The sequence below is a fragment of the Aethalodelphis obliquidens genome, unplaced genomic scaffold (assembly GCF_003676395.1).
Source record: "Aethalodelphis obliquidens isolate GAN/ISIS:26980383/991018 unplaced genomic scaffold, ASM367639v1 scaffold5, whole genome shotgun sequence".
NCBI classification, from domain to species: Eukaryota; Metazoa; Chordata; class Mammalia; order Artiodactyla; family Delphinidae; genus Aethalodelphis; species Aethalodelphis obliquidens.
In genome coordinates, this window is record NW_020837949.1 from 72,106,635 (window position 1) to 72,134,457 (window position 27,823).

Genomic DNA, 27,823 nt, shown 5'->3' on the forward strand with positions numbered 1-27,823 from the left:
ACTCATACACACCCCTTTATTTTCCTTTCTCCCCCTACTCCCTCCTCCAAAACATACTCTTCAATTCTATACTTCCTAAGAAGTGGAGAATGTAGTTGCTCTCAAAACCTCTAAAGAATTTACTAGTATTAAAGCTCCAGTTAAGTCTTGCCTTTGTTTGGTCACAGGGTTTTTCATTCTGTCCAAAGCTGATTGAAGGTCTTGTAACACATCTCTGTAACTATTTCCGTAGTGAGCACTCCAAGTATAGAGAAAATCACAGGCAGGTTTCCACATCATCTATAAAGAAAAAAAACATTAAACTGGAGTAGTTTGGAAATAAATCAGAGAGGAAAATAGATGCCTTAAAAAAAGGTTTAAAAGCCTCTTAAAACTTAAGAAGAAAATGGAATACCAATTACATATAACTTATTTAATGTCACAGAAAACATGTTTTAATAACTATCACTCCTCTGTTATATTCCTGTTTCTAAACCTCAAGATTTAAAAAATAATGACCAGAAGTAGGGCTTTTTTTTTTCTTGATTCATGATCTAAACATTGTTCATTGTCTTCATAGGAATACAAAATTCCTTGTGCAATTTTTTTATTGTAACAGATGTTATTGCGATAAACTTTTTGCTCTCTGACAGACTTTTAAGGTTAAAATAATAACTCTTTTATTGTTATGTGTCTGTGGAGATCTTTACCATACCACATATAACAAGAAGGAAGTATACAGTATATCTAATGATTTAAGTCATTTTATTTGACAAAGTCTATAAACGAGGAAAAATGTAGCTTCACGATCAAGTCAAAAGGAAAGCAAAAATATAATTCTCTAATTAAAAAATAATTTAATGATACATTTTAATGACCAAAAGAAAGATAGATATTCAATACTTATTATGCTTTCCCTAAGCACCTACCCATACCAATGACCTCATTGTTTCCATAGAAATAAATGTACGCCAAAGAGGAACCTCACATACAAGGGTGTATGTAATGGTAACCAAGGCAACCAGGCTTAGCGAGAATAGAGACAAAGGCCGACCAAATAAGACAAATTGTGGAAAACACACACACACACACACACACCCAGGTTAAAATACATTTTCTCTAGGAAAACAACAAAACGATCTCTGCACTTGTAACTGGAATATTTGGAATATAAACTTTGTTACTTGCTACTTATTTGGGTTCACTAAACTAATTCATTTGTGATTTTATCACTTTCAAAGTGCAGGAACACAGATTGTTAGCTACATATTATACAGAGTTGCCCTCTTAAAACAGAGACTCAATTAACAGTAATATCACATGATAAAGGGCCTTGGCATATAATCCTTCACCTTCCACTGATACCCCCATATACCCTACAATTGAAGTTAAAAGAATGAAAGACCTAAATAAGGAGTTCTGTTATGTTTCAATTCAATCTATATGAAAGGCTATGCATCAGGCTCAAAGGATAATTTGATGTTATTTATCCAATTAGCATTCCTGGGAAGCCATGAACACCCATATTTTCACCTCTCTAGACAAAGCTCGAGTCTTCAAGGTATTGAATGGAAGATAATTATCAAAGTTAAACCCTATCTATGTAGTCATAATGCAGCAACAGAAATCATTCCATATTTCTGTATATAAGCTTTATCCTCACTAAGCTGATTTATAAAGAACTGTGAATGAGGTGTTCTCTCATCTATTTTTCTGAGTATTCACACTGAAACCAAACCTCCCAAAGAGTAAGTCCCACGAATACTCTGCAATGGAAGATGAGGTGAGGCATATTAATAGAGCCTTTTGGCAGATTCAATCTTGCCTATCACTGCTAAGATGCAAAAAAGCACTAAATGAGTAGATTATTCTGTAGTGGGAATAATCCCGTGACCCACTGTAAAAGCTTTGAGACCTGTATTCTATGTTGCATTCATTTAAAATTCCCTGATGCTCGACTAGCTGTTACATTATTTTTCAACTTGTTATATATTGTTTAAAATAATAGTGTTTATAGCTAAAGGCTTCTAAGACTTTATTCTAAGCCCCTTAGTGACTGAGTCTGATAAAAAGATGTATTTGAAGATATTTTATGATAAACAGCAACTGAGAGCATTTCAGTACCAAGATAATGGCACAGTATCACTGAAAACAGATGTCTCTTAAGAATGGCAGATGGGTAATTTACAGGTTGTGCACTACAGTGCAGATTCAAAGTACACATCTTCACTAACTTTCCTGGGTAGAAAAGCTCTGCATCACATACCTTGCGGCAGCACAGTGCATTGCTATGTATAGAAAAGGCCTGAGGCATACTCAATGACGAAGGAGCCCCTTGCTGCTGTCAGAAGCAGGAAATACACCAAGGTGATATGGGAATTAGAAACTACAGATGCAGAAGTCCAATGATACACTTACCAACTTACTTATGCAGAGGGCCACATAATCTCCTCAAGTCTGGCAATTTGTACTGATAGCAGAACAGTATGGTCAGCTCTTGCAATTCAGAGAAATGTGGAAAGATTGCTGAGTCCTGGACCCTAATTAGGACCTCTGAAAGTGTAAAAAGACTTTCCAGGAGTCCTCTGAATTAGTCAGAAATACAAGGAGGCATATTGCTCTACACTCATTGGAGATCCCCTGGAGTCTAAACCATAAGCTACCTAGAAATAGGTACAGTGGCTTTGGGCTAAAAATACTATGGCAATGGTAAACTGCATGATTTGTACTAAAATATGAGCACATTTTGCATCCCATTTTTGCTCCTCTTTGTAGCAAATTAAGCCTGAATATTCCTTCAGTGCAAAATTTGTTCTGCTATATATAACATCATTGGTGGCTCTCAATACAGATGACAGAGAAACACCACTGTAGTACACATACAGTGAAAATATTTTAAATACATTGTTGTTCATTAATTAATTATTTCACTTATTAAATCAAAATTACTGAGTTACTGCTATAAGGAATTTTGTTACAAAAAGGAATAAAATGTTGATATATAGCAGGGCTCTTGTTTTTAGAAGCTTTAAAGCATAGAAGGGAGGTACATACTTGCACAAACACTGGCCCAATGTATGAATAGACAGGGTTTTATACTAAATAATGATTAAGAAAAACTCAAAAATTACTTGCACATTCTAATTCAGTGTAAGAAAAAAAAGGATAGTTCCATCAACCGAGAAGCACTATGGTGTAACAGAAAGAAAGATGAGTTTTGATTTCAGAATCCTGGGTTCACATCTGATTTCCATTGGGTATTGGATGGGTCAGTTAGAGTAAATTTATTAACTTATCTGAGCTTTGAATTTTTTAATCTATAAAATATGGATAATAATCTCCATGTCTGTGTCCAAAGTACCTCATGAAGTGTCTGGCATATTGTTTGCATTTAATGCTTTTCAGTAGGATATGGTGGAAAGTGGGTACTTTTTGGGTGAGGAAAAGATAAGCAGTCGGATTTTAGCCTTACTGAGTTTGAAGTAAAAAGGGGCTATCTCTTATTTCCAATAAGAAATTGGAATAGAGAGATGATCTCTAGGGAGTAGGCAAGAGTTTAGCGTCACTTGTGCTAAAATGATGGTGAAAAGCATGAGAGTAGAGGAAAATGCCACGGAGGAAAAAAAAGGAATGAAAAATTTAACCTTTAATTAAGTCTACAGTTAGGGACCACAACTAAGAAAGAAAAGCAATAAAAGGATGGAGAGAAGCTAGTGTCAGAGTAATAGAAAATGAAGCAGATTGCTTCATGTTGCAAAAGTTAAGGGCTGATAGTATCCCCCAAAGGACATTCAGTGGTTTGCTGGAGCTGGCTCACACCAGCCTATTGTTCATATAGCCTCCCAATTCCATGTTCAGTGACATCACATTGTAAGACGAAAATCACCCATGTTGGGAGTTTTTACACCAAGAAAATGGGCAAAAGCTTTAAGTTAGGGATTTTCCTCCCTTGAAGAACTTGTAAAACATCTACCAGCATGGCACTCACTCAGGACATCTCTTTTCTGTTACGTCTTCTGCTACCTCGAACATCAAGTGATGTGGAAACATGAAAGAAAATTGAGAAAATTCAGGATTTTGGCAATTGACAGGACTTTGGTAACCTTGGAGGAGGCAGTTTCAAGAGAATGGTGGAAGGCAGACTGCAGGTATGAGCAGGTGCCAAGGAACTGGAAGCCACAGAACAAATGGGTCATGTCTGGAATTTGGAAGTTAAAGGAAGAGAGACAAAGCTAGAAGTAGAAGCAGTGGAAAATGAAAGTATGTTTAAAAGGAAAAAGGTCTCTATAAAGTAATATTAATTGAAAGGAGAGTTTGGTTTGAATCCTAACTTAGCCAGATGGAGAATTTAGGGTTGTTGAGGACTAGAGAGGTAGCAAACGCAACATACTCAAGGAGAAAAGTTAACTTTCTTTAGACAGAAAAGACATAAACACAGACAAACATTAAAATAATTATGGGGCTTCCCTGGTGGTGCAGTGGTTGAGAGTCTGCCTGCCGATGCAGGGGACACGGGTTCGTGCCCCGGTCCGGGAAGATCCCACATGCCGTGGAGCGGCTGGGCCCGTGAGCCGTGGCCGCTGGGCCTGCGCGTCCGGAGCCTGTGCTCCGCAACGGGAGAGGCCACAGCAGTGAGAAGCCCGCGTACCGCAAAAAAAAAAAAAAAAAAAAAAAAATTATGGAGTTGGGGCATGTAACTAAGGGGGCAAGTATCAAGAAAAATAGAGAAGGAATGGGTTCAAAAGCATATGTTGTAGTTATGTACTTGATACACTGATGAAAAATATTAAGAACTACGTTTTCCCTCAATAAGAAAGTCTCTGCCAGGCAGAGTAAATACAACTTTTTCTATACTGAGATTGCCTTAACAAAGCCTGATAGAAGTCCAGCTTTCATCAATGCAAAAGTCTAATCAGTTGTTTGTCATCCTTTGTGGTATAGATATATGACATTTGGACTCAAGTTCTTAAATACTTACATTTTTCTTCAGCATTTTTTAATTTTCTAAGATCATTCTATTTTCGTACTCAGCAAGTGAACATATGTTATCACAGGCAAAGACACAAAAGGTAACTTCCATACATTAATTAACTACAGACTTTATGAAATTATGTCCAAATATACATACACATTAAGGCCACAAGGATTCTAAACTTTGTAATAAACAGAAAATGAAATCATTTTCTCTGGAAAAGTTTGAATGAATGAGTAGAATAAACAATTTTCTTTCCGGAATGATCTAAGTTAAGTCATCTAAAACTGGAAATGAGTTGTGGACTGCCAAGATCTCTTCCAGGTTTACATTATCTTATACCTATTCAGTGGTCTAAAAATAGTTCTTCCTCTCTTGCTCAGTGTTATGATTTAATGGAAGATATGCAGAAACACTGCACTAATGCTTTGACTAATCAGAAGGAAAGCATGCTCTTCAGGGTTTGTTTTATTATTCCTGATCACAAAACAACTTCCATCAGGCTTCTCATCTTTATCACAAATATCTGACACACAAGCATCATTCTTGCCCCTTTACTCTTAGCTTTTTGATGTTAACTTCATGGTGTTTATGGATTCATCTCTGAATAAGAAGCATGAGGCTAATAAAAGCAGAGAGTTATTAATTTCTCATCTATGTGCTTTGATCTCTTTATATAAAGGGCAGCAGCACCAGTAGGCATTTAATCTACCAAAGCTGAGCAGTTTCTAAGCTCCCAGAATTTGTATAGTAGGAATATGTCTTTGGTTTATCTTCCAGATACTAGAGGACAAATAAGAAGGTAAAGGAGCAATGAAAAAGTAATAAGTGGGATGCCAAAAGAAATGAAATGGAATAGAGATTAAAAAAAAAAAAGTTTTCTAAATTTAGAGTGCTTGTTTCCAAAAGCCAATCAGACTCACTAGATGACGAAATGCAACATGAACAAAAGCAATTCAAATTTGAGCAAAGCACTCTATGTCTTTTTTTAGCTCATAAAATATGAATAGTATAAAGAATGCAAGTGGTTTTAACTACCTTTGGATAATTACATTTTGCCACATTAAAGGATTAATAATCCACCTACTTTCCTCATAAAACGATTGGAGCAACATTTCATTTTAAGTACAATTATCTGAAGAAGTATCAAGGGAAATTTGCCTCATTAATGATTATTATATGCATTTTATCTTCAGTGCATCATTTACAATATCGAGGTGGGCCTTCCATCACCTTTAATTGGTAACTACATAAATATTATTGAAATGAGGTTGCCGTTATCTTTAGAAAAGAAGGGAGACTAACATATCTGGGGTCCCTATTTCCTTAGAAAGGAGACGGTACCGGACTTGGTTAAAACTTGACCTAAGATTTTCTTGGAAAAGTCTCTTTGGGCACAGCCAGCTGTGTTTGCTCTAGAAATAACCACTTGAAACTTCAGGGGTTAAGCATGAGCCACAGGAAGACAGAGGACACATTCCTTACTACTGCATCAAAATAGTCTAACATCTTAGGAGAACCTGCTGGCTAAGCTATTCCAACCAATTCTTAATTAGGAAGAGACTACAGGTCACCTGGTTATAAATCCGAGGCCATCTCACTATTGTATTGCAACAAATTTATTTCAGTAGTAAACAGTTTTAATAAATGCTAATTTAAGTCTTATAATTAGCTGGGCTTTGGTTTTCTGAAATTTCCTATTGTTTGTGATCCCTAACAATAAATCTTAATAAAGAAAAATCTAAAATCAAATTCAAATATTAGTGTCTCTAAATACATTTTTAAATACCTTTGTAACATTTAACCTAATATGATTATTACTTCTATCTGATTTTCAGTGTGGTAATCAGATATATAATGCAGAATTAAACCAAAGATCATAGGAATACAATGTGTTACCCCAATGTATTGCACTGTGATATCCTTTTTTCTTTATTCCATCGTCTCAAAAAATGGAGTATTTTTTCGGAATTAAAGATTATAGCACAAAGCATTATAGTACTGTACAAAATAAACAATGATAATCTAAATATTATGTCACTGTGCCAAATCTCTAATACAAACAATGAAGATTTGAGAAATTATTCTATACATTTTACCAATGGTAGATGAATTTCCATATAATACTCTCCCCTTTTTAAAGAAATTATAAATATACTTCTTACTGTAAAAGAACAGCAAATCATAAATTTAAGTACTAAGGCTAGAACTGAGCCGGGCCCAGATACAGAACCAGACAATGCCACATCCCTGTAAGCAGAATCCAGGCATTGCAGTGTGAGTCGGAAAATCAGAAAACCATAAGACTTGAAGGACATTCCTTTTACCTTTTGCAAGAGATATTTTCCAAGGAAAATTAAATGTTGTTAAGCCAGTAAGAAAAAGCTGGTCAGCCAGGATTTTTTTTCTCATTTTTTCCATGCATTACCATTCTGCCAGTTTCTCAGAAGAGAAGGCTCAAAATCACTGCTGACTTACCCCTTACCTACATTCTTTCTACAGTTACTCTCCACCATATTACTAAAAAATTAGTATACTTTATTCCCTTTTCCAAAATCACTCAGTGTCACACAGTTGTCAAATTTACCTCTTCCTCTTAGACAAAATAAATAATAATAATATAACATATATTTAGCTATTACAATGTGCAAAGCATTTTCCCAAATATTTCACATATATTATCTCACTTAATCCTCCAAACATCTGATGAATACGACAGTATTATTACTATCATTTTACAAAAAATGATTTTACAAAAAAAATGATTTTTTTACAGAAAAAAAAAGATTCCTAAAAAAGTCAAATGACTTGTCCAAGGTCTTAGGGCTAATAGATGGTAGAGCTGAAACAGAAATCCAGACAAGGAATCTTAACCTCTGCTCTGGCAGTCATTCAAGACTCTCCAAAATATATATATCCAACCGTGTCTCCCCATAATTAATAAGATGCACTCTCTCCTCAAGCCCACATATTCTCCTCAGTGGTCTCTAGAAGTCATTGTATCCAGAAGCACTGAACTCCCCTTCTAGTCCTCTCCAATTATTCAAATGCTACCCATCCTTCAGGACTAGGATGTGCCCTCTGACAGCTCCTGCCTCTTTGATCTTCTTTCCTTTAGTTAACTCTGAAAGAATTTATCATCAGCAGAGCAAGAGAATAACTGTGTGTAAAACAAACCTGGATTTAAATCCTAGTTCTGTCACTTAACAGCCATGTAATTCTGGATAGCTTACACAAATGCATTCACTCTCAGTTTGCATATCTGTAAAAAGAGGATGGTTCTAATGTCTTCCTTACAAACTTTGTTAAAGTACATGAGATATTACAAAGAAAATGATCATAATGATTAGATGACACACAGTAAATATGCAATAAATCGCAACAACTATTATCATTCTCATTATTAGTTATATTTACTTATTTCAGCATCTAATCATATACTTGTTTAAAATATAACAATTCAGGGCTTCCCTGGTGGCACAGTGGTTAAGAATCCGCCTGCCAATGCAGGGGACATGGGTTCGAGCCCTGGTCCGGGAAGATCCCACATGCCACGGAGCAACTAAGCCCGTGCGCCACAACTACTGAGCCTGTGCTCTAGAGCCTGCGAGCCACAACTACTGAGCCTGCGTGCCACAACTACTGAAGCCCATGTGCCTAGAGCCCGTGCTCCGCAACAAGAGAAGCCACCACAATGGGAAGCCTGCGCACCACAACGAAGAGTACCCCCTGCTCAGTGCAACTAGAGAAAGCCCACGTGCAGCAATGAAGACCCAACACAGCCAAAAATAAATAAATTAAAAATATATATATATAACAATTCAAATATTAACAGTTTATCCCAATTCCCATGCCAAATGAAACTTGGCTTTAGAGAAAAAAATTCATATTTTTCATTCTGTTTGTGTTTTTTGTAGCTCCCAGGGATGCTGAGAACTGATAATGCGGAGAACTGATAATCCCAGAAAACATATTAATTGTACGGATTAATTTAATACTGAAAGCAAGGATACAGAGGCAAGATTCTAAAAAAGTAGGAAGAACTCCATATAGAATTTTTATTCACCTATAAAAGTACTAATAAAATTAGCTGTTTGAGGATTACCTACTTTCCCATTTTTAATCTAGACTTAGAATAAAGTGCTCTGAACACTACAGCTGTCAGTTAGAGAATGAGGAGGGAAAAGATTGTAGCTAGAAGATAGAACAGAGAATTAGATCCTCACTGATTAAGTACAGATGGCAAGAAGACATAAATATATCTTGCTGGTTACAGCTGTCTATAGGTGAGTGGTTTCTGAGATGAAAACATTACAATTAGGAATGTTCACTTCATTGGGCTTTCATAGGGAGGATGGCCCATTCTGATAAGTCAAATAAGAAATCAGCCTCAACAGGTTTATTGGAGCCCAGTGGGCACTGGTAGTAGGTAATTTAAAAGGGGAAGCGAACCCTTAGTGTCCTTAGTGAATAAATGTCCATATTGAATAAGAGGGAAAGAGCATAACCTTTATTGTTAGGCAGGGAACCAAGGTGAGAGAGTTGCTAGGGAAGTTATTATCATATATGGTAATAATCTCCAGAAGGTTAAATAAAGAGTACCTAATTTAGGCCTGTGAATATCTTGGTCCTGAAATCCCCAGCATTTCCACTTGTAAAATACAACTGTTTTTAAAATGCGCTATTTTTCTAATATTTTATTGATACCTATTTTTTTTAATTAAAGCTCAGAAAAATTCCAACGAATTTTTACTAACTTTCACAGGAAAACCTTGGCAAGAGTTAAACGTCTTTGTATAAGTATAAATAGGTTTTTTTTCCCAAAAGAAATTCTCTGAAAAACATGTTTTGCTTATAATCATATTCCAAGTTTTATAATTTTGCTTTCACGTAGGAATTACAATGTCATTAGAAAATTTCTTAAAATTTTACTTAGGGAGACGGTTAATTTAAAAGTGTTGTTCTCAGAAGTCTCCAGAGAGAGACTTTTTTCATCTTAGAAAAGAATAAGGGAAAGCGGCGTGGGGGGTGGTGGGGCGTGGGGGGTGGTGGTGTGATGAATTGGGTGATTGGGATTGACATGTATACACTGATGTGTATTAAAATTGATGACTAATAAGGACCTGCTGTATAAAAAATAAAATTAAATTAAATTAAAAAATTAAAAAAAAGAAAAGAATAAGAAGTGGTCAGAAGTATTAAAGAAAAATCTGACACACTATTAATAATCCATTCTTTAATTGGTTGAGGCTTGATGAAGATGTTGAGGCAAATTTTGATAGTATCCTATCATAGCTTGAAAAAAGAAAAAGTGAAATTAGTTGCTTAAACTCTCCATCCTAACCGTAACTCCCAGCTCTGCCACTCAGCCACTATATTGGATTTGGACTGGATGGTCAGAGTGTAATGGTTAAAGTGCAAGGACCCCAAAGTCAAGGTTTGTGCTCCAAAACTCGTTCCATGACTTCCTAGCTATGCATGTTTGAGCAAGTTACTTAGCCTCCCTACAGCTTAGATAACATTAGTTATCTGCCCCACAAGTTTTTGTTGAAAGGATTAAATAAGTTAATTTTTGAAATGTTACTGGAATAGTGGCTGGCACAGAGTAAGTGCCACATAACTGTTAGATAAAATAAAAAAAGAACAAAGGAAAAAGGGAGAAGTTGAAAAGCAAGGAAAGTGAGTGAAAAGAACATGATTGTAGACATTGGCACACATAGGAGGAAATTCTCTAAATTTGTGCCCACTGAGGAAGTGAGATAAAGGAAATAAAGCAGCATGGGAACCACAAGAACTTGTTATCTCCCTGCCCCAATTTCAATTCCCTCCCTCTGTACACCCTACCCAGAACTAATATAAGTATGTTTTGAAATCAACTGCTTAACTTGTAAATTGATCATATTTAGGAATCATCTCCTTCCTAGGAGAAAAATATTGTACAACTATATTTTTTTCAGAGAGATGGAAATCAGCATATATTTACCCTTACTTTACATGGCCTAAAAGGTAAAGATTCTCATAGATTATTTGGAACAGCTTCAGGCCAATATGCGTGAATTATTTTCTAAACATTTAACAATATGCATCAAAGTGATGATTGTTAGTGTTAATCCCAATAGATTGAACAATAGCCCCTAGAAAGACACATAGGGGCTTTCCTTTCTGCTTCTGAGTGTTTATCAGCCTCAGGCGTAGACTTAGTCATTTGTGATCTGGGCTGTGCAAAAGTAAATAAAGGAAAAGTAGCCTGTTTGTTGGCCTCCATGAAGATTCTGGGGAGGACAAACTGTAAACAACCACAATCAGAGAGAAGTTGGATACTTAACAAAAAACTCTTTGATAAATAGCACTCTGATAAACAACTCTAAATAAAACCTTTTTAAAAACCGAGCTTATTAAGAAAAAAATAAGTCCTGATTTCAATGAGACAACGTTTTTTAAAAGATTTTTTTTTAGAGCCATTTTAGGTTCACAGCAAAATTGAGAGGAAGGTATAGAGATTTCCTGTTTATGCCCTGCCCCCCCCAACATGCACAGCCTCCCCATTATCAACATCCTTCACCATAGTGGTATATTTGGTACAACTGATGAATCTACACTAATATATCATAATCACTCAAAGTCCATAGTTTACTGTAGGGTTGACTCCCAGTGTTGTACATTCTATGGGTTTGAACAAATATAAAATGTTATGTATCCATCATTATGGTATCATACTGAGTACTTTCACTGCCCTAAAAACCCTCTGTGCTCTGCTTATTTATCCTTCCCTCCCAACCCCTGACAACCACTGATCTTTTCACTGTCTCCATAGTTTTGACTTTTCCAGAATGTCATATATTTGGACTCGTACAGTATATAGCCTTTTCAGATTGGGTTCTTTTGCTTAGTAATGTGCTCTTAAGGTTCCTCCATGTCTTTTCATGGCTTCATAGCTCATTTCTTTTTAGTGTTGAATAATATTCCATTGTCACACAATATTCCATTGTACCACAGTTTATTTATCCATTCACCTACTGAAGGACCTCTTGGTTTCTTCCACGTTTAGTAATTACGAATAAAGTTGCTATAAACATTCATGTGCAGGTTTTTGTGTGCACAAAAGTTTTTAATTCCTTTGGATAAATACTAAGGAGCATGACTGATGGATCACATACCAAGAGTATGTTTCATTTGCCAGAAACAGCCAAGGTGCTCCAAAGTGATTGTATATTCCCACCAGCAATGAGTGAGGGTTCCTGTTACTCCATATCCTCAACAGTATTTGGTGTGGTCAGTGTTCTGGATTTTGGCCACTCTAATAGGTATGTAGTGGTATCTCAATTACACAATTTTTTAGTCAGTTAACTAAAATATCAGAGTAGCATATCACGTACAGTACTGTTCCTTTTTTATTTCTTAAAGATTTCTCATTTTTGGCTCATTCAGTAAAAACTGATCTGTAGGTTGTAATGCCCTTCTTAGTATATAGAGATAAATGTAATCTATGCAAAGGAAAGATGGCTTCAGCCTTTGGCTAGTCGTGGCTAAAGAATCTTGTTTAGAGAGTCAGGTTTCAGGAAACCAGAAGCCAGACTGCTGAGACTTCCACTGTAGCTGCTAGAATTCAACTAACTTGATTTGACTCTTGACCCTTCATGGAAAAGCTTGTCTTCTCCTGCACACCCAGCTGACATAGTTACTTCAAAGTAAGAAAATTTTCTCAAGAAATTAATACCCAGTTCTATGCTCATAAAGGAAGTAGCGAATACAGCTTTTGCCTCCTGTCAAGTCATCATCTAACTAGAGAGATAATCTTTCCTTAACTGAAATATCTTGAAAATGTTTACACTCATGTAAGAGAAAGATACAGAACATTTTATATGTGCTCATCACTGGAATATTTTTATTTAAGTCAATAAAAACTGATTCACATTTCTTTACGGTATTAAATAGAGAAAATATTTATCTAACTTACACCTAATAGTATACCTTTGTTTTAATATTAATAAAAATTTGCATTTTAAATATTTACTTTGTTCTACATGCTGTCATTTTGTATTTGATGTCTATAGTTATTGTATGCAAAACTGTAAAGGAGATAATGCTCGTAGATATCTCTAGCTATCATTACCAATGAACCCCACACCATCTACTCTCTTAATGCTTTTTGTCACCAAATATTATTTACCACCAATGACTAAGTCTGTGCCTGAGGCTGATAAATATTAATTACTATGTCCTTTTTCCTTGTCATGACTGGGTCCCAACTCTTCCCTTCAAAGTTTATCTGTTCTCTGCCTCAAGTTATTATAGCCCTACATACTAACTGCCTATTTAATTTGGTCAATTTATTTGATAAAAGGCCATGGAGATATGCAATCCAATAGGAGAAACATCAGTATATTTTAAAGGTTCTTAATACCTTTAAAGAGTGATGTGTGTATATTTCAGATAATATCAATGGTTATAGGGGCAGTGACTTCAGTTAGTGCATCCTCTAGAACACTCAATCAATCCACGTATGCAGGGCACTCTTGATTGCATTTGATTTACCTGGTCTGCAGTTTTTCACTATTTAGACAAATAGAAATCTTACCTCTACAGCAACATCTCCAGCTTTTCCTTGGTGAGGAATTTCATATGCCTCCATTTGTCGCTTTGTGAGTCGTACTAACTTTTCAGCTAGTTTCCTCCAGCCTTTTCCAAGCTTGACAGCTGAAGTCAGACTAGCAGCCTCTTGGACGAGATGTGCTACTAACCCCTGGCAATCAGTCTTCAGCAGAGCCTGCAGCAACAATTGCATGGCATAATTAAAAGCAACTAATTTGAGCTTTTTTCTATAAATTAAATTTGTCATTACATATTCTGGAAACTGGCATCCTTTTTCTCACCACACATATATTTGAATTTTCTAAAATTCAAAGAGCTGATTTACCTTTTAAGCAAATCCAACAAGCAAAGTACAGAGACCACAACTAGACCAGAATTAGGGGAGATTTAGGACTAACTCATTAACTAATTATAGGGGCTTGTGTAAACCACTGAACTAATATATTTCTTAATATCCTTAATTACAAAAGGAAGAAGTTGAATTAGCCACTTCCAAAGATACCCTGAGGTTCTAGCAGTCAATAATTTATCAACCCAGAGATGATTATTTACTATATGAACAGTAATTACTTTCCTTACCAGAGGACTGGCTACAGGATTTCTATAGAGGGAGCACACAGTTGCTGGTACATTATTCTATTTTTTTAATCAAAATGTGATTTAAACCTTCCCAGAATCATGTGTATTGCATAAAAAATGAAACACTCCGACAACCTTGAACAAAGCTATTGATATTTATGACTTAAAAAAAATTTACTCTCTCCATTCACCACCAGTGTAGTTTTGCTAAATTTAAATCTCAAGGTATCAAATATAAAACACTGAGGTTTCAACAACGCACACTGGAAAACCTTCAGACTCTTTCTTCCTTAATTAAGCATCTGAGATTTGTCAGTCACCATGCATGTTTTAAAACAAGTCTATGACTTTCTCTTTTGCCTTGAATATATTTTTATAATACGAGATTAGATTTATCTATCTCTTTTCTGTTCAGATAAAGATGTTTGGTAGCCCTTCATCATTTAATGGCACTGAAAAGCTTTATCATTATGAAACAATAAGTAAAAATGAATTACCAAGTAAGTACACTTACTATGCAAATGAAGTTTCAAGGGGTAGCCTCTATACAATATGCTTCATTGTCTTCTGGTCAGATAGCCAGGCCTTAGCTCTTTCCATTCAGAAATTCTGAAGCCTCCACTGAGGCAAAATATAAAATTTTAGGAACTACTCCCTTGAATGAGCTCTCCACCAGCACTGTCTAGTTAGTCACCAAAGCTACTCAGTTATCACACACCAACACAGAGCAGGTGTAACCAGGCTTAAACTTTCAGATCATTTGGCCAATATAACCTTTTTTGCCACTAAGAGAAACAAGAAAGCAATTTTCAATTCAGACTTTCATGGCTCCATGCTGAACATGAGCTATGAGAGGTAATGAGCTATTATAAAATGCATGTGCAGCTTCAACCAGGTAGATCAGCCAATGACTGTAAATGGCCTGGGTTAAGTGAGAATGCAGCACACCATCATAAAACCACCTATTTAACAATCAGATATTGGACTTTAAAAATTCACCCCTCACAGTATCACTGTAGAAACATAAAAATAACAGAAGGAGAGGGATTGTTTTATATATATAGTTCTTTATTATATAAATTATTGTTAACATCACAGAATAAATTTCTCTCCAAAAATTTCTCTCCTCCTTTTGCACTTTGGTTAAATCTTTGCTCCTCTACATGAACCTGACTTATCTATGTGAAGATCTACATCTCTTACACAGCACCAGCTTTGCACAGTAATAATGATATTTACTACACACCAACATACGTACTCAAACAAATATTTTTACACACACGCATGCATTGTTAATACCTTTGTTTCAGGAAGACAGTGGTTTTACGTGTGGCTTTGGAACCAAAAAGGTTTCAAATCCCATCTCTGATACTAACCAACTGTCAGAACTTGGGCAAGTTGCCCAACCGCCCAAGACTCAGTTTCCTCTATTTGAAGATGAAGATACTAACTAGACTTACCCTGTAGAGTGGTTAAAATGACTAAATGAGAGAGCATGTATAGAATGTTGGGGACAGTGCCAAACACATAGAGAACCCTAGAGAAGCGGTATATATCATTATCATTATTTATACAGTCACATTTTAGCCATTTTTAGAAATAATGCTCTTGATTTTTTTTTTTTACTTTTATAAAATACTGAATTTCTACATTTAAGGCAAAATAGTTCTTCATCTTTTTTATAGATCTCTGCTGAGCCTTACACTGGGGTGAATGCTATGTTAAAAAAAAAAGAATCCTAAGAGTCCTATTAAAACATGAAGATTAAGAAGGGAATTAGCAATATCATTTTTGGATTGTGATGCATTGCATACAAAGGATGAATATTAAATTGCTAAAGTTAAAGACATTGGTGATATGTCTAAAAAACACTAAAAAGTGAACCGATACCAATGGTCAAGTTAACTAGCTTTGTTTCAGTTTGTTCTTATTTACTTTCATGTAATTGGAGCTTCTCTGATATTTTAAGAGCTATCTAAATATTTGAAAAAGGAAAAGAAGGGATCTCTTAACTGTTATGCTCTAGCACAAACAGAATCTTTAATCTTCCATTAAAGGATGATCCTTGGGGGCCTAGTTTCTGGGAAAATCACAATTGAATGTCAAATCTAAGAAAGCAGTTATATGATCTTGTAGGCAAAGCTCTATATTTGCTGTAAAGTGACTTCAATTTACTTGAGACTGCTGAGAATTTTTTAACTACTCTCATATGTTTACTTATAAATATTGCCAATAAAGTTCTCTATGGTAAATAAATTACTGTGATCAAGCAATACTCACCACAATAAGTTCATAAAGAAACTTCCTGGTATTTCTATCTGCATGAAAATCTTCCTTTAACTTCTTTACAACATAAGAAACTTTTTCTGATTCTTTGTCTGCTTGTGTTCGATCAAAATCTTCCAGTGCCAGATGTGAGTAACCTAGGACATCAGCTAAAACTTTCCAATCATAAACTTTTTCTGACACCAAGGTCAATACAACTGAGTAGATGTAAGTCAGTTTTTTAAGAGGCAGGGTAATTTGTTCAAGAAGATTCCTGGTTTTGAAGACATTATCTGACATAGACATTACTTGTTCCTTTGCAATCACCTTGACATTTTTGCAATGTAAAAGTCCAATCCTACCTCTCAGGACTCCCACATACCATTCTTTCACTTTGGACCATCCAATGGCTTTTACTTTACCTTCTCCAAGAAGAGCTACTGTGTCCCCTTTGAAATATTCAAGTAAGTAGTCAATCTTGCTTTGTCTTAGCACTGTCTTCAGGGTTACCCCATAGTTGGCAAAGTTCAAATTTTTGTTTTGAAATGTAGGATATTTAACACGCACTGTTGGTAATAAAGGAGCAGACTTGATTTCCTTCTCCTTCTGCAAATCACCTGGCAGATTTGAGAGGCTTTTTAGGTTTGGGGCTGGATCAGGTGCAGTAATAAAGAACTGTGTAACTGGCCTACCATTGGGAGGCTCCACTTGAACACGGAAAACAAACAAGTGCATTTCTCTGGAGTCAACTAAGGAGAATAAAAATTGTTGATGAACTACTTGACCTGATTGCAACTGCTTTTGTTTAATTTCTTTCCCTTTTCCTTCTACCTTTACTTCAAAATCAGGATCACATGAAAAGACAGAAATACTTAAATCTTGTGGCTTTTCAAGTAAGAAGGAATGTTTCCCCCAGAGCTGAAACACAACTGGAGATGTGCTGTTTCCCACCCTTTTTTTTTTTTTTTTTTTTTTTTTTGCGGCTCAGCGGCCATGGCTCACGGACCTAGCCGCTCCGCAGCATGTGGGATCTTCCCGGACCAGGGCACGAACCCGTGTCCCCTGCATCGGCAAGTGGACTCTCAACCACTGTGCCACCAGGGAAGCACCTCACCCTTCTTAATATCAGAGATTGTAAGCCTTCCTGGCATATAACTATGTCCACAAACTGTGAAAATAGCAGTGAAACTGGGATGGATATATTTATGCCCATAAGTTCCAACTGAGGTGGTTTTGTGGATATAATCCCAAATGGTGGCAGCTGGTGACTGAGTACATTTAGTTTGTGCAGCAACCACTAGATACATTGCCTGACTCAAGTCTACTAGCTTGACTTGGATGGTGTCTTTATAAATGTAGCAATTGTTTAATACTTTAAAAGGGCCTTCTTTACCCTGGCTGTGAAAACACACCACTTCTGTCATGACTTGGCTGAAAGGATCCTCTTTCACTTCAGCTCCAATTTTCATCTCTAGCAAAATGGCTTCCATTGTGTTAAGGTTACCTAACATGATTTCCAACAGTGGGCTTACAGTGCATGAAAGATCATGGTTTAGCATCTGTGGAGGATCTAGAAAAGCCCTTCAAGATACCTGTTGGTATTCTCCCACAGCTACATGGCCTTGGGGCACAAGAACAGTGATATCTGATTCAGGTAATTGTACTGACCCTCCCTGGTAGTTTAATTTGCAAACTATTGTGGTCTCTGCAACTTGTGTTTGGGCCCATCCAGGACTCTGATTAATTGTATTCAAATCTAGGCAGGAGCAGGCCAGGTGATGTTGACTTACCCAAGCCATTTTATAAGCCTCTCGATCATTTTGAAGCCATTATAAGTCTTGTTCTAAGATCTGGTCAGAGTTATGCATATTCTGATGGGCATGTGCTGTGTCATCTAAAATGTCCAAAAGTTCTGAAACAATTAGATCTTTCAGATTTCCTTGAGGAAGACTGCCTAAGCAACTGATGCACGTCAAGTTCATCACCAGAAGAACCAAAAGAATTTCCAGTTTCTACTTCTCTAAAAAAAAGAAAAGGATCTTCCTTCAAGATGGAAATATTATCTCTCTTCTGGTTATTTCTTAGCTGAATTATGTCATCCAAAAATGGGTTAGATGCGGACAGTTCATTCCAGAATGGATTCATAGCATTGGAAGCACTATTGCCATGAAGTGTGAAATCATCGGGCCAGTTGAGAGGTAAACCTGGGTCTGGTTGTTATTTAAACAAAAACAAAGAAAAACAAAGATGAAGTGGCATTCTGAGATATAACCAAGATTAATTTTTATTATAGCTAAAAAATTGAAGAGTTTTTATTTGCTTTTTGATCTCCAGTCTAATGAATACTACAAAATTAATGTTAAATTTGGTCAAATTTTCATGTTGTGAGGAAAGAGATATTGTTTGACCAGATTATTTGACCATATGTAATGTTACTTTATCTTAAGACATTATGATTTATAAACAAATGTATAGCAATTTAGATAATAATCATTTAACACATCTTCTTGAAAATGATCCAGACTACAAACATTTATGCCTTGGTGTTTTTTTTTTACATCTTTATTGGAGTATAATTGCTTTACAACGGTATATTAGTTTCTCCTTTATAACAAAGTGAATCAGCTATACATATACATATGTTCCAATATCTCTTCCCTCTTGCATTTCCCTCCTTCCCACCCTCCCTATCCCACCCCTCTAGGTGGTCACAAACCACTGATCTGATCTCCCTGTGCTATGCGGCTGCTTCCCACTAGCTATCTATTTTACGTTTGGTAGTGTATATATGTCCATGCCACTCTCTCACTTTGTCACAGCTTACACTTCCCCCTCCCCATATCCTGAGTCCATTCTCTAGCAGGTCTGTGTCTTTATTCCTGTCTTACCCCTAGGTTCTTCATGACATTTTTTTTTCTTAGATTCCACATATATGTGTTAGCATACGGTATTTGTCTTTTCTCTTTCTGACTTACTTCACTCTGTATGACAGACTCTAGGTCCATCCACCTCACTACAAATAACTCAATTTCGTTTCTTTTTATGGCTGAGTAATATTCCATTGTATATATGTGCCACATCTTCTTTATCCATTCACCCGATGATGGATACTTAGGTTGTTTCCATCTCCAGGCTACTGTAAATAGAGCTTCAATGAACATTGTGGTACATAACTCTTTTTTTTTTTTTTTTTTAACATGACTCTTTTTGAATTATGGTTTTCTCAAGGTATAGGCCCAGTAGTGGGATTGCTGGGTCATATGGTAGTTCTATTTGTAGTTTTTTAAGGAACCCCCATACTGTTCTCCATAGTGGCTGTACCAATTCACATTCCCACCAGCAGGGAAAGACTGTTCCCTTTTCTCCACACCCTCTCCAGCATTTATTGTTTCTAGATTTTTTGATGATGGCCATTCTGACTGGTGTGAGATGATATCACATTGTAGTTCTGATTTGCATTTCTCTAATGATTAATGATGCTGAGCATTCCTTCATGTGTTTGTTGGCAGTCTGTATGTCTTCTTTGGAGAAATGTCTATTTAGGTCTTCTGCCCATTTTTGGATCAAGTTGTTCTTTTTTTTGTTATTCAGCTGCGTGAGCTGCTTGTAAATCTTGGAGATTAATCCTTTGTCAGTTGCTTCATTTGCAAATATTTTCTCCCATTCTGAGGGCTGTCTTTTGGTCTTGTTTATGGTTTCCTTTGCTGGGCAAAAGCTCTGAAGTTTCATTAGGTCCCATTTGTTTATTTTTGTTTTTATTTCCATTTCTCTAGGAGGTGGGTCAAAAAGGATCTTGCTGTGATTTATGTCATAGAGTGTTCTGCCTATGTTTTCCTCTAAGAGTTTGATAGTGTCTGGCCTTACATTTAGGTCTTTAATCCATTTTGAGCTTATTTTTGTGTATGGTGTTAGGGAGTGTTCTAATCTCATACTTCTACATGGTACCTGTCCAGTTTTCCCAGCACCACTTATTGAAGAGGCTGTCCTTTCTCCATTGTACATTCCTGCCTCCTTTATCAAGGATAAGGTGACCATATGTGCGTAGGTTTATCTCTGGACTTTCTATCCTGTTCCATTGATCTATCTTTCTGTTTTTGTGTCAGTACCATACTGTCTTGATTACTGTAGCTTTGTAGTATAGTCTGAAGTCAGGGAGCCTTTTTCCTCCAGCTCCATTTTTCGTTCTCAAGATTGCTTTGGCTATTCGGGGTCTTTTGTGTTTCCATACAAATTGTGAAATTTTTTGTTCTAGTTCTGTGAAAAATGCCAGTGGTAGTTTGATAGGGATTGCATTGAATCTGTAGATTGCTTTGGGTAGTAGAGTCATTTTCACAATGTTGATTCTTCCAATCCAAGAACATGGTATATCTCTCCATCTATTTGTATCATCTTTAATTTCTTTCATCAGTGTCTTATAATTTTCTGTATACAGGTCTTTTGTCTCCTTAGGTAAGTTTATTCCAAGGTATTTTATTCTTTTTGTTGCAATGGTAAATGGGAGTGTTTTCTTGATTTCACTTTCAGATTTTTCATCGTTAGTGTATAGGAATGCCAGAGATTTCTGTGCATTAATTTTGTATCCTGCTACTTTACCAAATTCATTGATTAGCTCTAGTAGTTTTCTGGTAGCATCTTAAGGGTTCTCTATGTATAGTATCATGTCATCTGCAAACAGTGACAGCTTTACGTCTTCTTTTCCGATTTGGATTCCTTTTATTTCTTTTTCTTCTCAGATTGCTGTGGCTAAAACTTCCAAAACTATGTTGAATAAGAGTGGTGAGAGTGGGCAACCTTGTCTTCTTCCTGATCTTAGTGGAAATGCTTTCAGTTTTTCACCAATGAGGATGATGTTGACTGTGGGTTTGTCATATATGGCCTTCATTATGTTGAGGAAAGTTCCCTCTATGCCTACGTTCTGGAGGGTTTTTATCATAAATGGGTGTTGATTTTTGTCGAAAGCTTTCTCTGCATCTATTGAGATGACTATATGGTTTTTCTCCTTCAATTTGTTAATATGGTGTATCACATTGATTGATTTGCATATATTGAAGAATCCTTGCATTCCTGGAATAAACCCCACTTGATCATGGTGTATGATCCGTTTAATGTGCTGCTGGATTCTGTTTACTAGTATTTTGTTGAGGATTTTTGCATCTATGTTCATCAGTGATATTGGACTGTAGTTTTCTTTCTTTGTGACATTCTTGTCTGGTTTTGGTATCAGGGTGATGGTGGCCCCGTAGAATGAGTTTGGGAGTGTTCCTCCCTCTGCTATATTTTGGAAGAGTTTGAGAAGGATAGGTGTTAGCTCTTCTCTAAATGTTTGATAGAATTCGCCTGTGAAGCTATCTGGTCCTGGGCTTTTGCTTTTTGGAAGATTTTTAAACACAGTTTCAATTTCAGTGCTTGTGATTGGTCTGTTCATATTTATATTTCTTCCTGATTCAGTCTTGGCACGTTGTGCATTTCTAAGAATTTGTCCATTTCTTCCAGGTTGTCCATTTTATTGACATAGAGTTGCTTGTAGTAATCTCTCAGGATATTTTCTATTTCTGCAGTGTCAGCTGTTACTTCTCCTTTTTCATTTCTAATTCTATTGATTTGAGTCTTCTCCCTTTTTTTCTTAAGGAGTCTGGCTAATGGTTTATCAATTTTGTTTATCTTCTCAAAGAACCAGCTTTTAGTTTTATTGATCGTTGTTATCGTTTCCTTCATTTCTTTTTCATTTATTTCTGATCTGATCTTTATGATTTCTTTCCTTCTGCTAACTTTAGGTCTTTTTTGTTCTTCTTTCTCTAATTGCTTTAGGTGCAATGTCAGGTTGTTTATTCGAAATGTTTCCTGTTTTTTAAGGTAGGATTGTATTGCTATAAACTTCCCTCTTAGAACTGTTTTTGCTGCATCCCATAGGTTTTGGGTTTTCCTGTCTCCATTGTCATTTGTTTCTAGGTATTTTTTGATTTCCTCTTTGATTTCTTCAGTGATCACTTCGTTATTAAGTAGTGTATTGTTTAGCCTCCAAGTGTTTGTATTTTTCACAGATCTTTTTCTGTAATTGATATCTAGTCTCGTAGCGTTGTGGTCGGAAAAGATACTTGATACAATTTCAATTTTCTTAAATTTACCAAGGCTTGATTTTTGACCCAAGATATGACATATCCTGGAGAATGTTCCATGAGCACTTGAGAAAAATGTGTATTCTGTTGTTTTTGCCTGGACTGTCCTATAAATATCAATTAAGTCCATCTCGTTTAATGTATCATTTAAAGCTTATGTTTCCTTATTTATTTTCATTTTGGATGATCTGTCCATTGGTGAAAGTGGGGTGTTAAAGGCCCCTACTATGAATGTGTTACTGTCGACTTCCCCTTTTATGGCTGTTACTATTTGCCTTATGTATTGAGGTGCTCCTATGTTGGGTGCATAAATATTTACAATTGTTATATCTTCTTCTTGGATTGATCCCTTGATCATTATGTAGTATTCTTCTTTGTCTCTTCTAATAATCTTTATTTTAAAGTCTATTTTGTCTGATATGAGAATTGCTACTCCAGTTTTCTTTTGGTTTCCATTTGCATGGAATATCTTTTTCCATCCCCTCACTTTCAGTCTGTATGTGTCCCTAGGCCTGAAGAGGGTCTCTTGTAGACAGCATAAATACTGGTCTTGTTTTTGTATCCTTTCAGCTTGTCTGTGTCTTTTGATTGGAGCATTGATGTGGGTCTCTTGTAGACAGCATATATATGGGTCTTGTTTTTGTATCCATTCAGGCGTCTGTGTCTTTTGGTGGGACCATTTAATCCACTTACATTTAAGGTAATTATCGATATGTATGTTCTTGTGACCATTTTCTGAATTGTTTTGGGTTTGTTATTGTAGGTCTTTTCCTTCTCTTGTGTTTCTTGCCTAGAGAAGATCCTTTAGCAGTTGTTGCAAAGCTGGTTTGGTGGTGCTGAGCTCTATCAGCTTTTGCTTGTCTGTAAAGGTTTTAATTTCTCCATCAAATCTGAATAAGATCCTTGCTGGGTAGAGTAATCTTGGTTGTAGGTTTTTCTCCTTCATCACTTTAAATATGTCCTGCCAGTCCCTTCTGGCTTGCAGAGTTTCTGCTGAAAGATCAGCTGTTAAACTTATGCGGATTCCCTTGTGTGTTATTTGTTGTTTTTCCCTTGCTGCTTTTAATATGTTTTCTTTGTATTTAATTTTTGACAGTTTGATTAATATGTATCTTGGTGTGTTTCTCCTTGGATTTATCCTGTATGGGACTCTCTGTGCTTCCTGGACTTGATTAACCATTTCCTTTCCCAAATTAGGGAAGTTTTCAACTATAATCTCTTCAAATATTTTCTCAGTCCCTTTCTTTTTCTCTTCTTCTTCTGGGACTCCTATAATTCAAATGTTGGTGCGTTTAATGTTGTCCCAGAGGTCTCTGAGACTGTCCTCAGTTCTTTTCATTCTTTTTTCTTTATTCTGCTCTGCAGTAGTTATTTCCACTATTTTATCTTCCAGGTCACTTATTCGTTCTTCTGCCTCAGTTATTCTGCTATTGATCCCTTCTAGAGTAGCTTTATTTTCATTTATTGTGTTGTTCATCATTACTTGTTTCATCTTTAGTTCTTCTAGGTCCTTGTTAAATGTTTCTTGCATTTTCTCTATTCTATTTCCAAAATTTTGGATCATCTTTACTATCATTATTCTGAATTCTTTTTCAGGTAGACTGCCTATTTCCTCTTCATTTGTTAGGTCTGGTGGGTTTTTATCTTGCTCCTTCATTTGCTGTGTGTTTTTCTGTCTTTTCATTTTGCTTATCTTACTGTGTTTGGGGTCTCCTTTTTGCAGGCTGCAGGTTCGTAGTTCCCGTTGTTTTTGGTGTCCGTCCCCAGTGGCTAAGGTTGGTTCAGTGGGCTGTGTAGGTTTCCTGGCGGAGGGGACTAGTGCCTGTGTTCTGGTGGATGAGGCTGGATCTTGTCTTTCTGGTGGGCAGGTCCACGTCTGGTGGTGTGTTTTGGGGCGTCTGTGGACTTATTATGACTTTAGGCAGCCTCTCTGTTAATGGGTGGTGTTGTGTTCCTGTCTTGCTAGTTGTCTGGCATAGGGTGTCCAGCACTGTAGCTTGCTGGTCATTCAGTGAAGCTGGGTCTTGGTGTTGAGATGAAGATCTCTGGGAGATTTTTGCCGTTTGATATTATGTGGAGCTGGGAGGTCTCTTGTGGACCAGTGTCCTAAAGTTGGCTCTCCCACCTCAGAGGCACAGACCTGACTCCTGGCTGCAGCACCAAGAGCCTTTCATCCACAGGTCTCAGAATAAAAGGGAGAAAAAGTAGAAAGAAAGAAAGAAAGAAAGCAAGGAAGGAAGGAAGGAAGGAAGAAAGAAAGAAAGAAAGAGTATAAAATAAAATAAGATAAAATAAAATAAAGTTATTAAAATAATTATTAAGAAAAAAGAATTTTTTTAAGTAAGAAAAAAGCAAAAAAAGACCCCCAAAATCGGATGGATAGAACCCTAGGACAAATGCTGAAAGCAAAGCTATACAGACAAAATCTCACACAGAAGCATACACATACACACTCACAAAAAGAGGAAAAGGGGAAAGAAATCATAAATCTTGCTCTCAAAGTCCACCTCCTCAATTTGGGATGATTTGTTGTCTATTCAGGTATTCCACAGATGCAGGGTACATCAAGTTGATTGTGGAGATTTAATCTGCTGCTCCTGAGGCTGCTGGAAGAGATTTCCCTTTCTCTTCTTTATTCGCACAGCTCCCGGGGCTCAGCTTTGGATTTGGCCCCGCCTCTGCGTGTAGGAGGGCTTCTGTTCTTCGCTCAGACAGGACGGGGTTAAAGAAGCCGCTAATTCGGCCGCTCTGGCTCACTCAGGCCATGGGGAGGGAGGGGTACAGAGTGCGGAGCGAGCCTGTGGCTACGGCAGAAGCCGGCGTAACGTTGCACCAGCCTGAGGTGCGCCATGCATTCTCCCGGGGAAGTTGTCCCTGGATCCCGGGACCCTGGCAGTGGCGGGCTAATCAGACTCCCCGGAAGGGGGGTGTGGATAGTGACCTGTGCTCGCACACAGACTTCTTCGTGGTGGCAGCAGCAGCCTTAGCGTCTCATGCCCGTCTCTGTGGTCTGCACTGTTAGCCGCGGCTCGCGCCCATCTCTGGAGCTCCTTTAAGCTCTTAATCCCTTCTCCTCGCACACCCGGAAACAAAGAGGGAAGGAAAAGTCTCTTGCCTCTTCGGCAGGTCCAGACTTTTCCCCGGACTCCCTCCTGGCTAGCCGTGGAGCACTAGCCCCCTGCAGGCTGTGTTCATGCTGCCAACCTCAGTCCTCTCCCTGTGCTCTGACCGAAGCCAGAGCCTCAGCTCCCAGCCCCACCCACCCCAGTGGGTGAGCAGACAAGCCTCTCGGGGTGGTGAGTGCCAGTCGGCACTGATCCTCTGTGCGGGAATGTCTCCGCTTTGCCCTCCGCACCCCTGTGGCTGCACTCTCCTCCATGGCTCTGAAGCTTTCCCCCTCTGCCACCTGCAGTCTCTGCACGCAAAGGGGCTTCCTAGTGTGTGGAACCCTTTCCTCCTTCACAGCTCCCTCCCACTGGTGCAGGTCCCGTCCCTATTCTTTTGTCTCTGTTTATTCTTTTTTCTTTTGCCCTACCCAGGTACGTGGGGGAGTTTCTTGCCTTCTGGGACGTCTGAGGTCTTCTGCCAGCGTTCAGTAGGTGTTCTGTAGGAGTTGTTCCATGTGTAGATGTATTTCTGATGTTCTGTGGGGAGGAAGGTGATCTCCGTGTCTTACTCTTCCGCCATCTTCCCCCTCTCTCCTATGCGCTGTTTTATATTTCATTTTCATGAAAGAATACCTCTGAACAAACAGAATAATTGGTCAATTATCCAGATTTTTCTAAACATTGAATGGTTCGTCTCATTACATCTAAATTATTCATTTAATGTTTTTCTTTTCTGATAATAGTCAATATGTAAAAAAATATCAAATACGTCTGTGAACAGCTTAAATAATTTGTTAAAAAATAATATGCTGAACTAGACAATCATGCATTTCTTAGATTATTTTCTGATAACTTCGTAATGATAAATTTTAATAACACTGAATTTTTTCATGAAAAATGAACATTTCATGAAAATAAACGTTGAAAAAATAGACCACCATTAGATTTACTACCTGAAGGGATTTCCTGAAATTTTTCAAGTTTAAAAGGGCAAAGAACATGCTTATTACCACTGTAAAATGGAAACACATTACTTTGGAAAGTGGGTATTTTAAGCATCAGCAACACATTAAAATACTTATATATCAACTACAATTAATTTCTATATATCTCAAAAATCTTGAATTTTTTTATGTTTAGAGCAACTTATACTTGGTCATTTTGCAAAATATTGATAATGATTCTGTGGACTTTGTGAAGCTGGTGCTGCTTTAGAGAAAATGAAAGCTAAAATAGAAAAATGAGTTCAATAAGCTTTCAGACTTTTTTGTTTAGTATATATAGAACTATACATTGATTGAAATGAGCTTTAAGTGTCATATATTAAAAATCAGAAGACGTGTTTTGAAAAATAAATGTTGCATTTCTTTTATTTTTACACTTTTCTTCAAACCCAGTTCCATTGGACTCTCTTAAAACTTACTTTTTCTCTGAGAATCTGTTCAATTCTTTTATACTGTATTTATTAGCCCACTCCAACATACAGAGATCTCTTTAACCCCAAAATTCATTATATTTACTGCAATATACCACTCATTTAATAGTTTTTGTCTCCTCATAATATTTATTATATGTTGTTTGACTATTTTATTTTCCTCATCTTTTTAATGATAAATGTATTTCCATGGTAAAGTTTAGATTTTACCATTCTTTTAATCTTCTGTAGCACTTTTCAGAGGTAGTTCTCCAGTAATTAGTGGTGGTAGAGGAAAAAATTACAATAATTATAAATTCGTGTACCTGTAATATTGCAATTTTTTGAGGCTTTTTGGGCTTCCATGTCAAACAAATTTCCTTCAGACGTACTTCGTGAAATTTCTCCTGACCAAAAATGGGCTTTTTCACTGGTTAACATTATTCCACCTACAAAGTAAATATAATATATATGTGTACATATATATATATATATGTATATATATATATATATATATATATTTCTTGTAAGAATACATAAACAGGTTGGCATAGAAACCAAACTCAAAGTAATCTACATATTTAAATAGAAAACTTCATATAAAAACACTCTGCATAGGTCCTCTACTTCTGATAGGATGCTGGACTAGGTATCCTGAAATAGGTATTATTACTCCATTGAAAAACCTTCAGATCCTGGATTAATACCAACAAGCAAACCTAGAAATACATTAGTGATCCTATAAAAAAAAGTAATAATGAAAATCCCAAGGATAACAAAAAGAATAGTAAGTTGAAAC

At 36.7% G+C, this 27,823-nt stretch overlaps 1 protein-coding gene across 1 annotated transcript; it reads right to left on the minus strand.

The window, feature by feature from the left end:
* Positions 1 to 66: 66 nt before the first annotated feature.
* Positions 67 to 27,466, minus strand: MACC1 (MET transcriptional regulator MACC1). Its single transcript, XM_027101337.1, is given in 7 exon segments — positions 67 to 279; positions 13,530 to 13,718; positions 16,403 to 17,339; positions 17,486 to 18,307; positions 18,309 to 18,597; positions 25,859 to 25,873; positions 27,351 to 27,466. Coding segments are annotated over 7 exon segments (2,580 nt in total). The 5' UTR covers position 27,466.
* Positions 27,467 to 27,823: the final 357 nt, after the last annotated feature.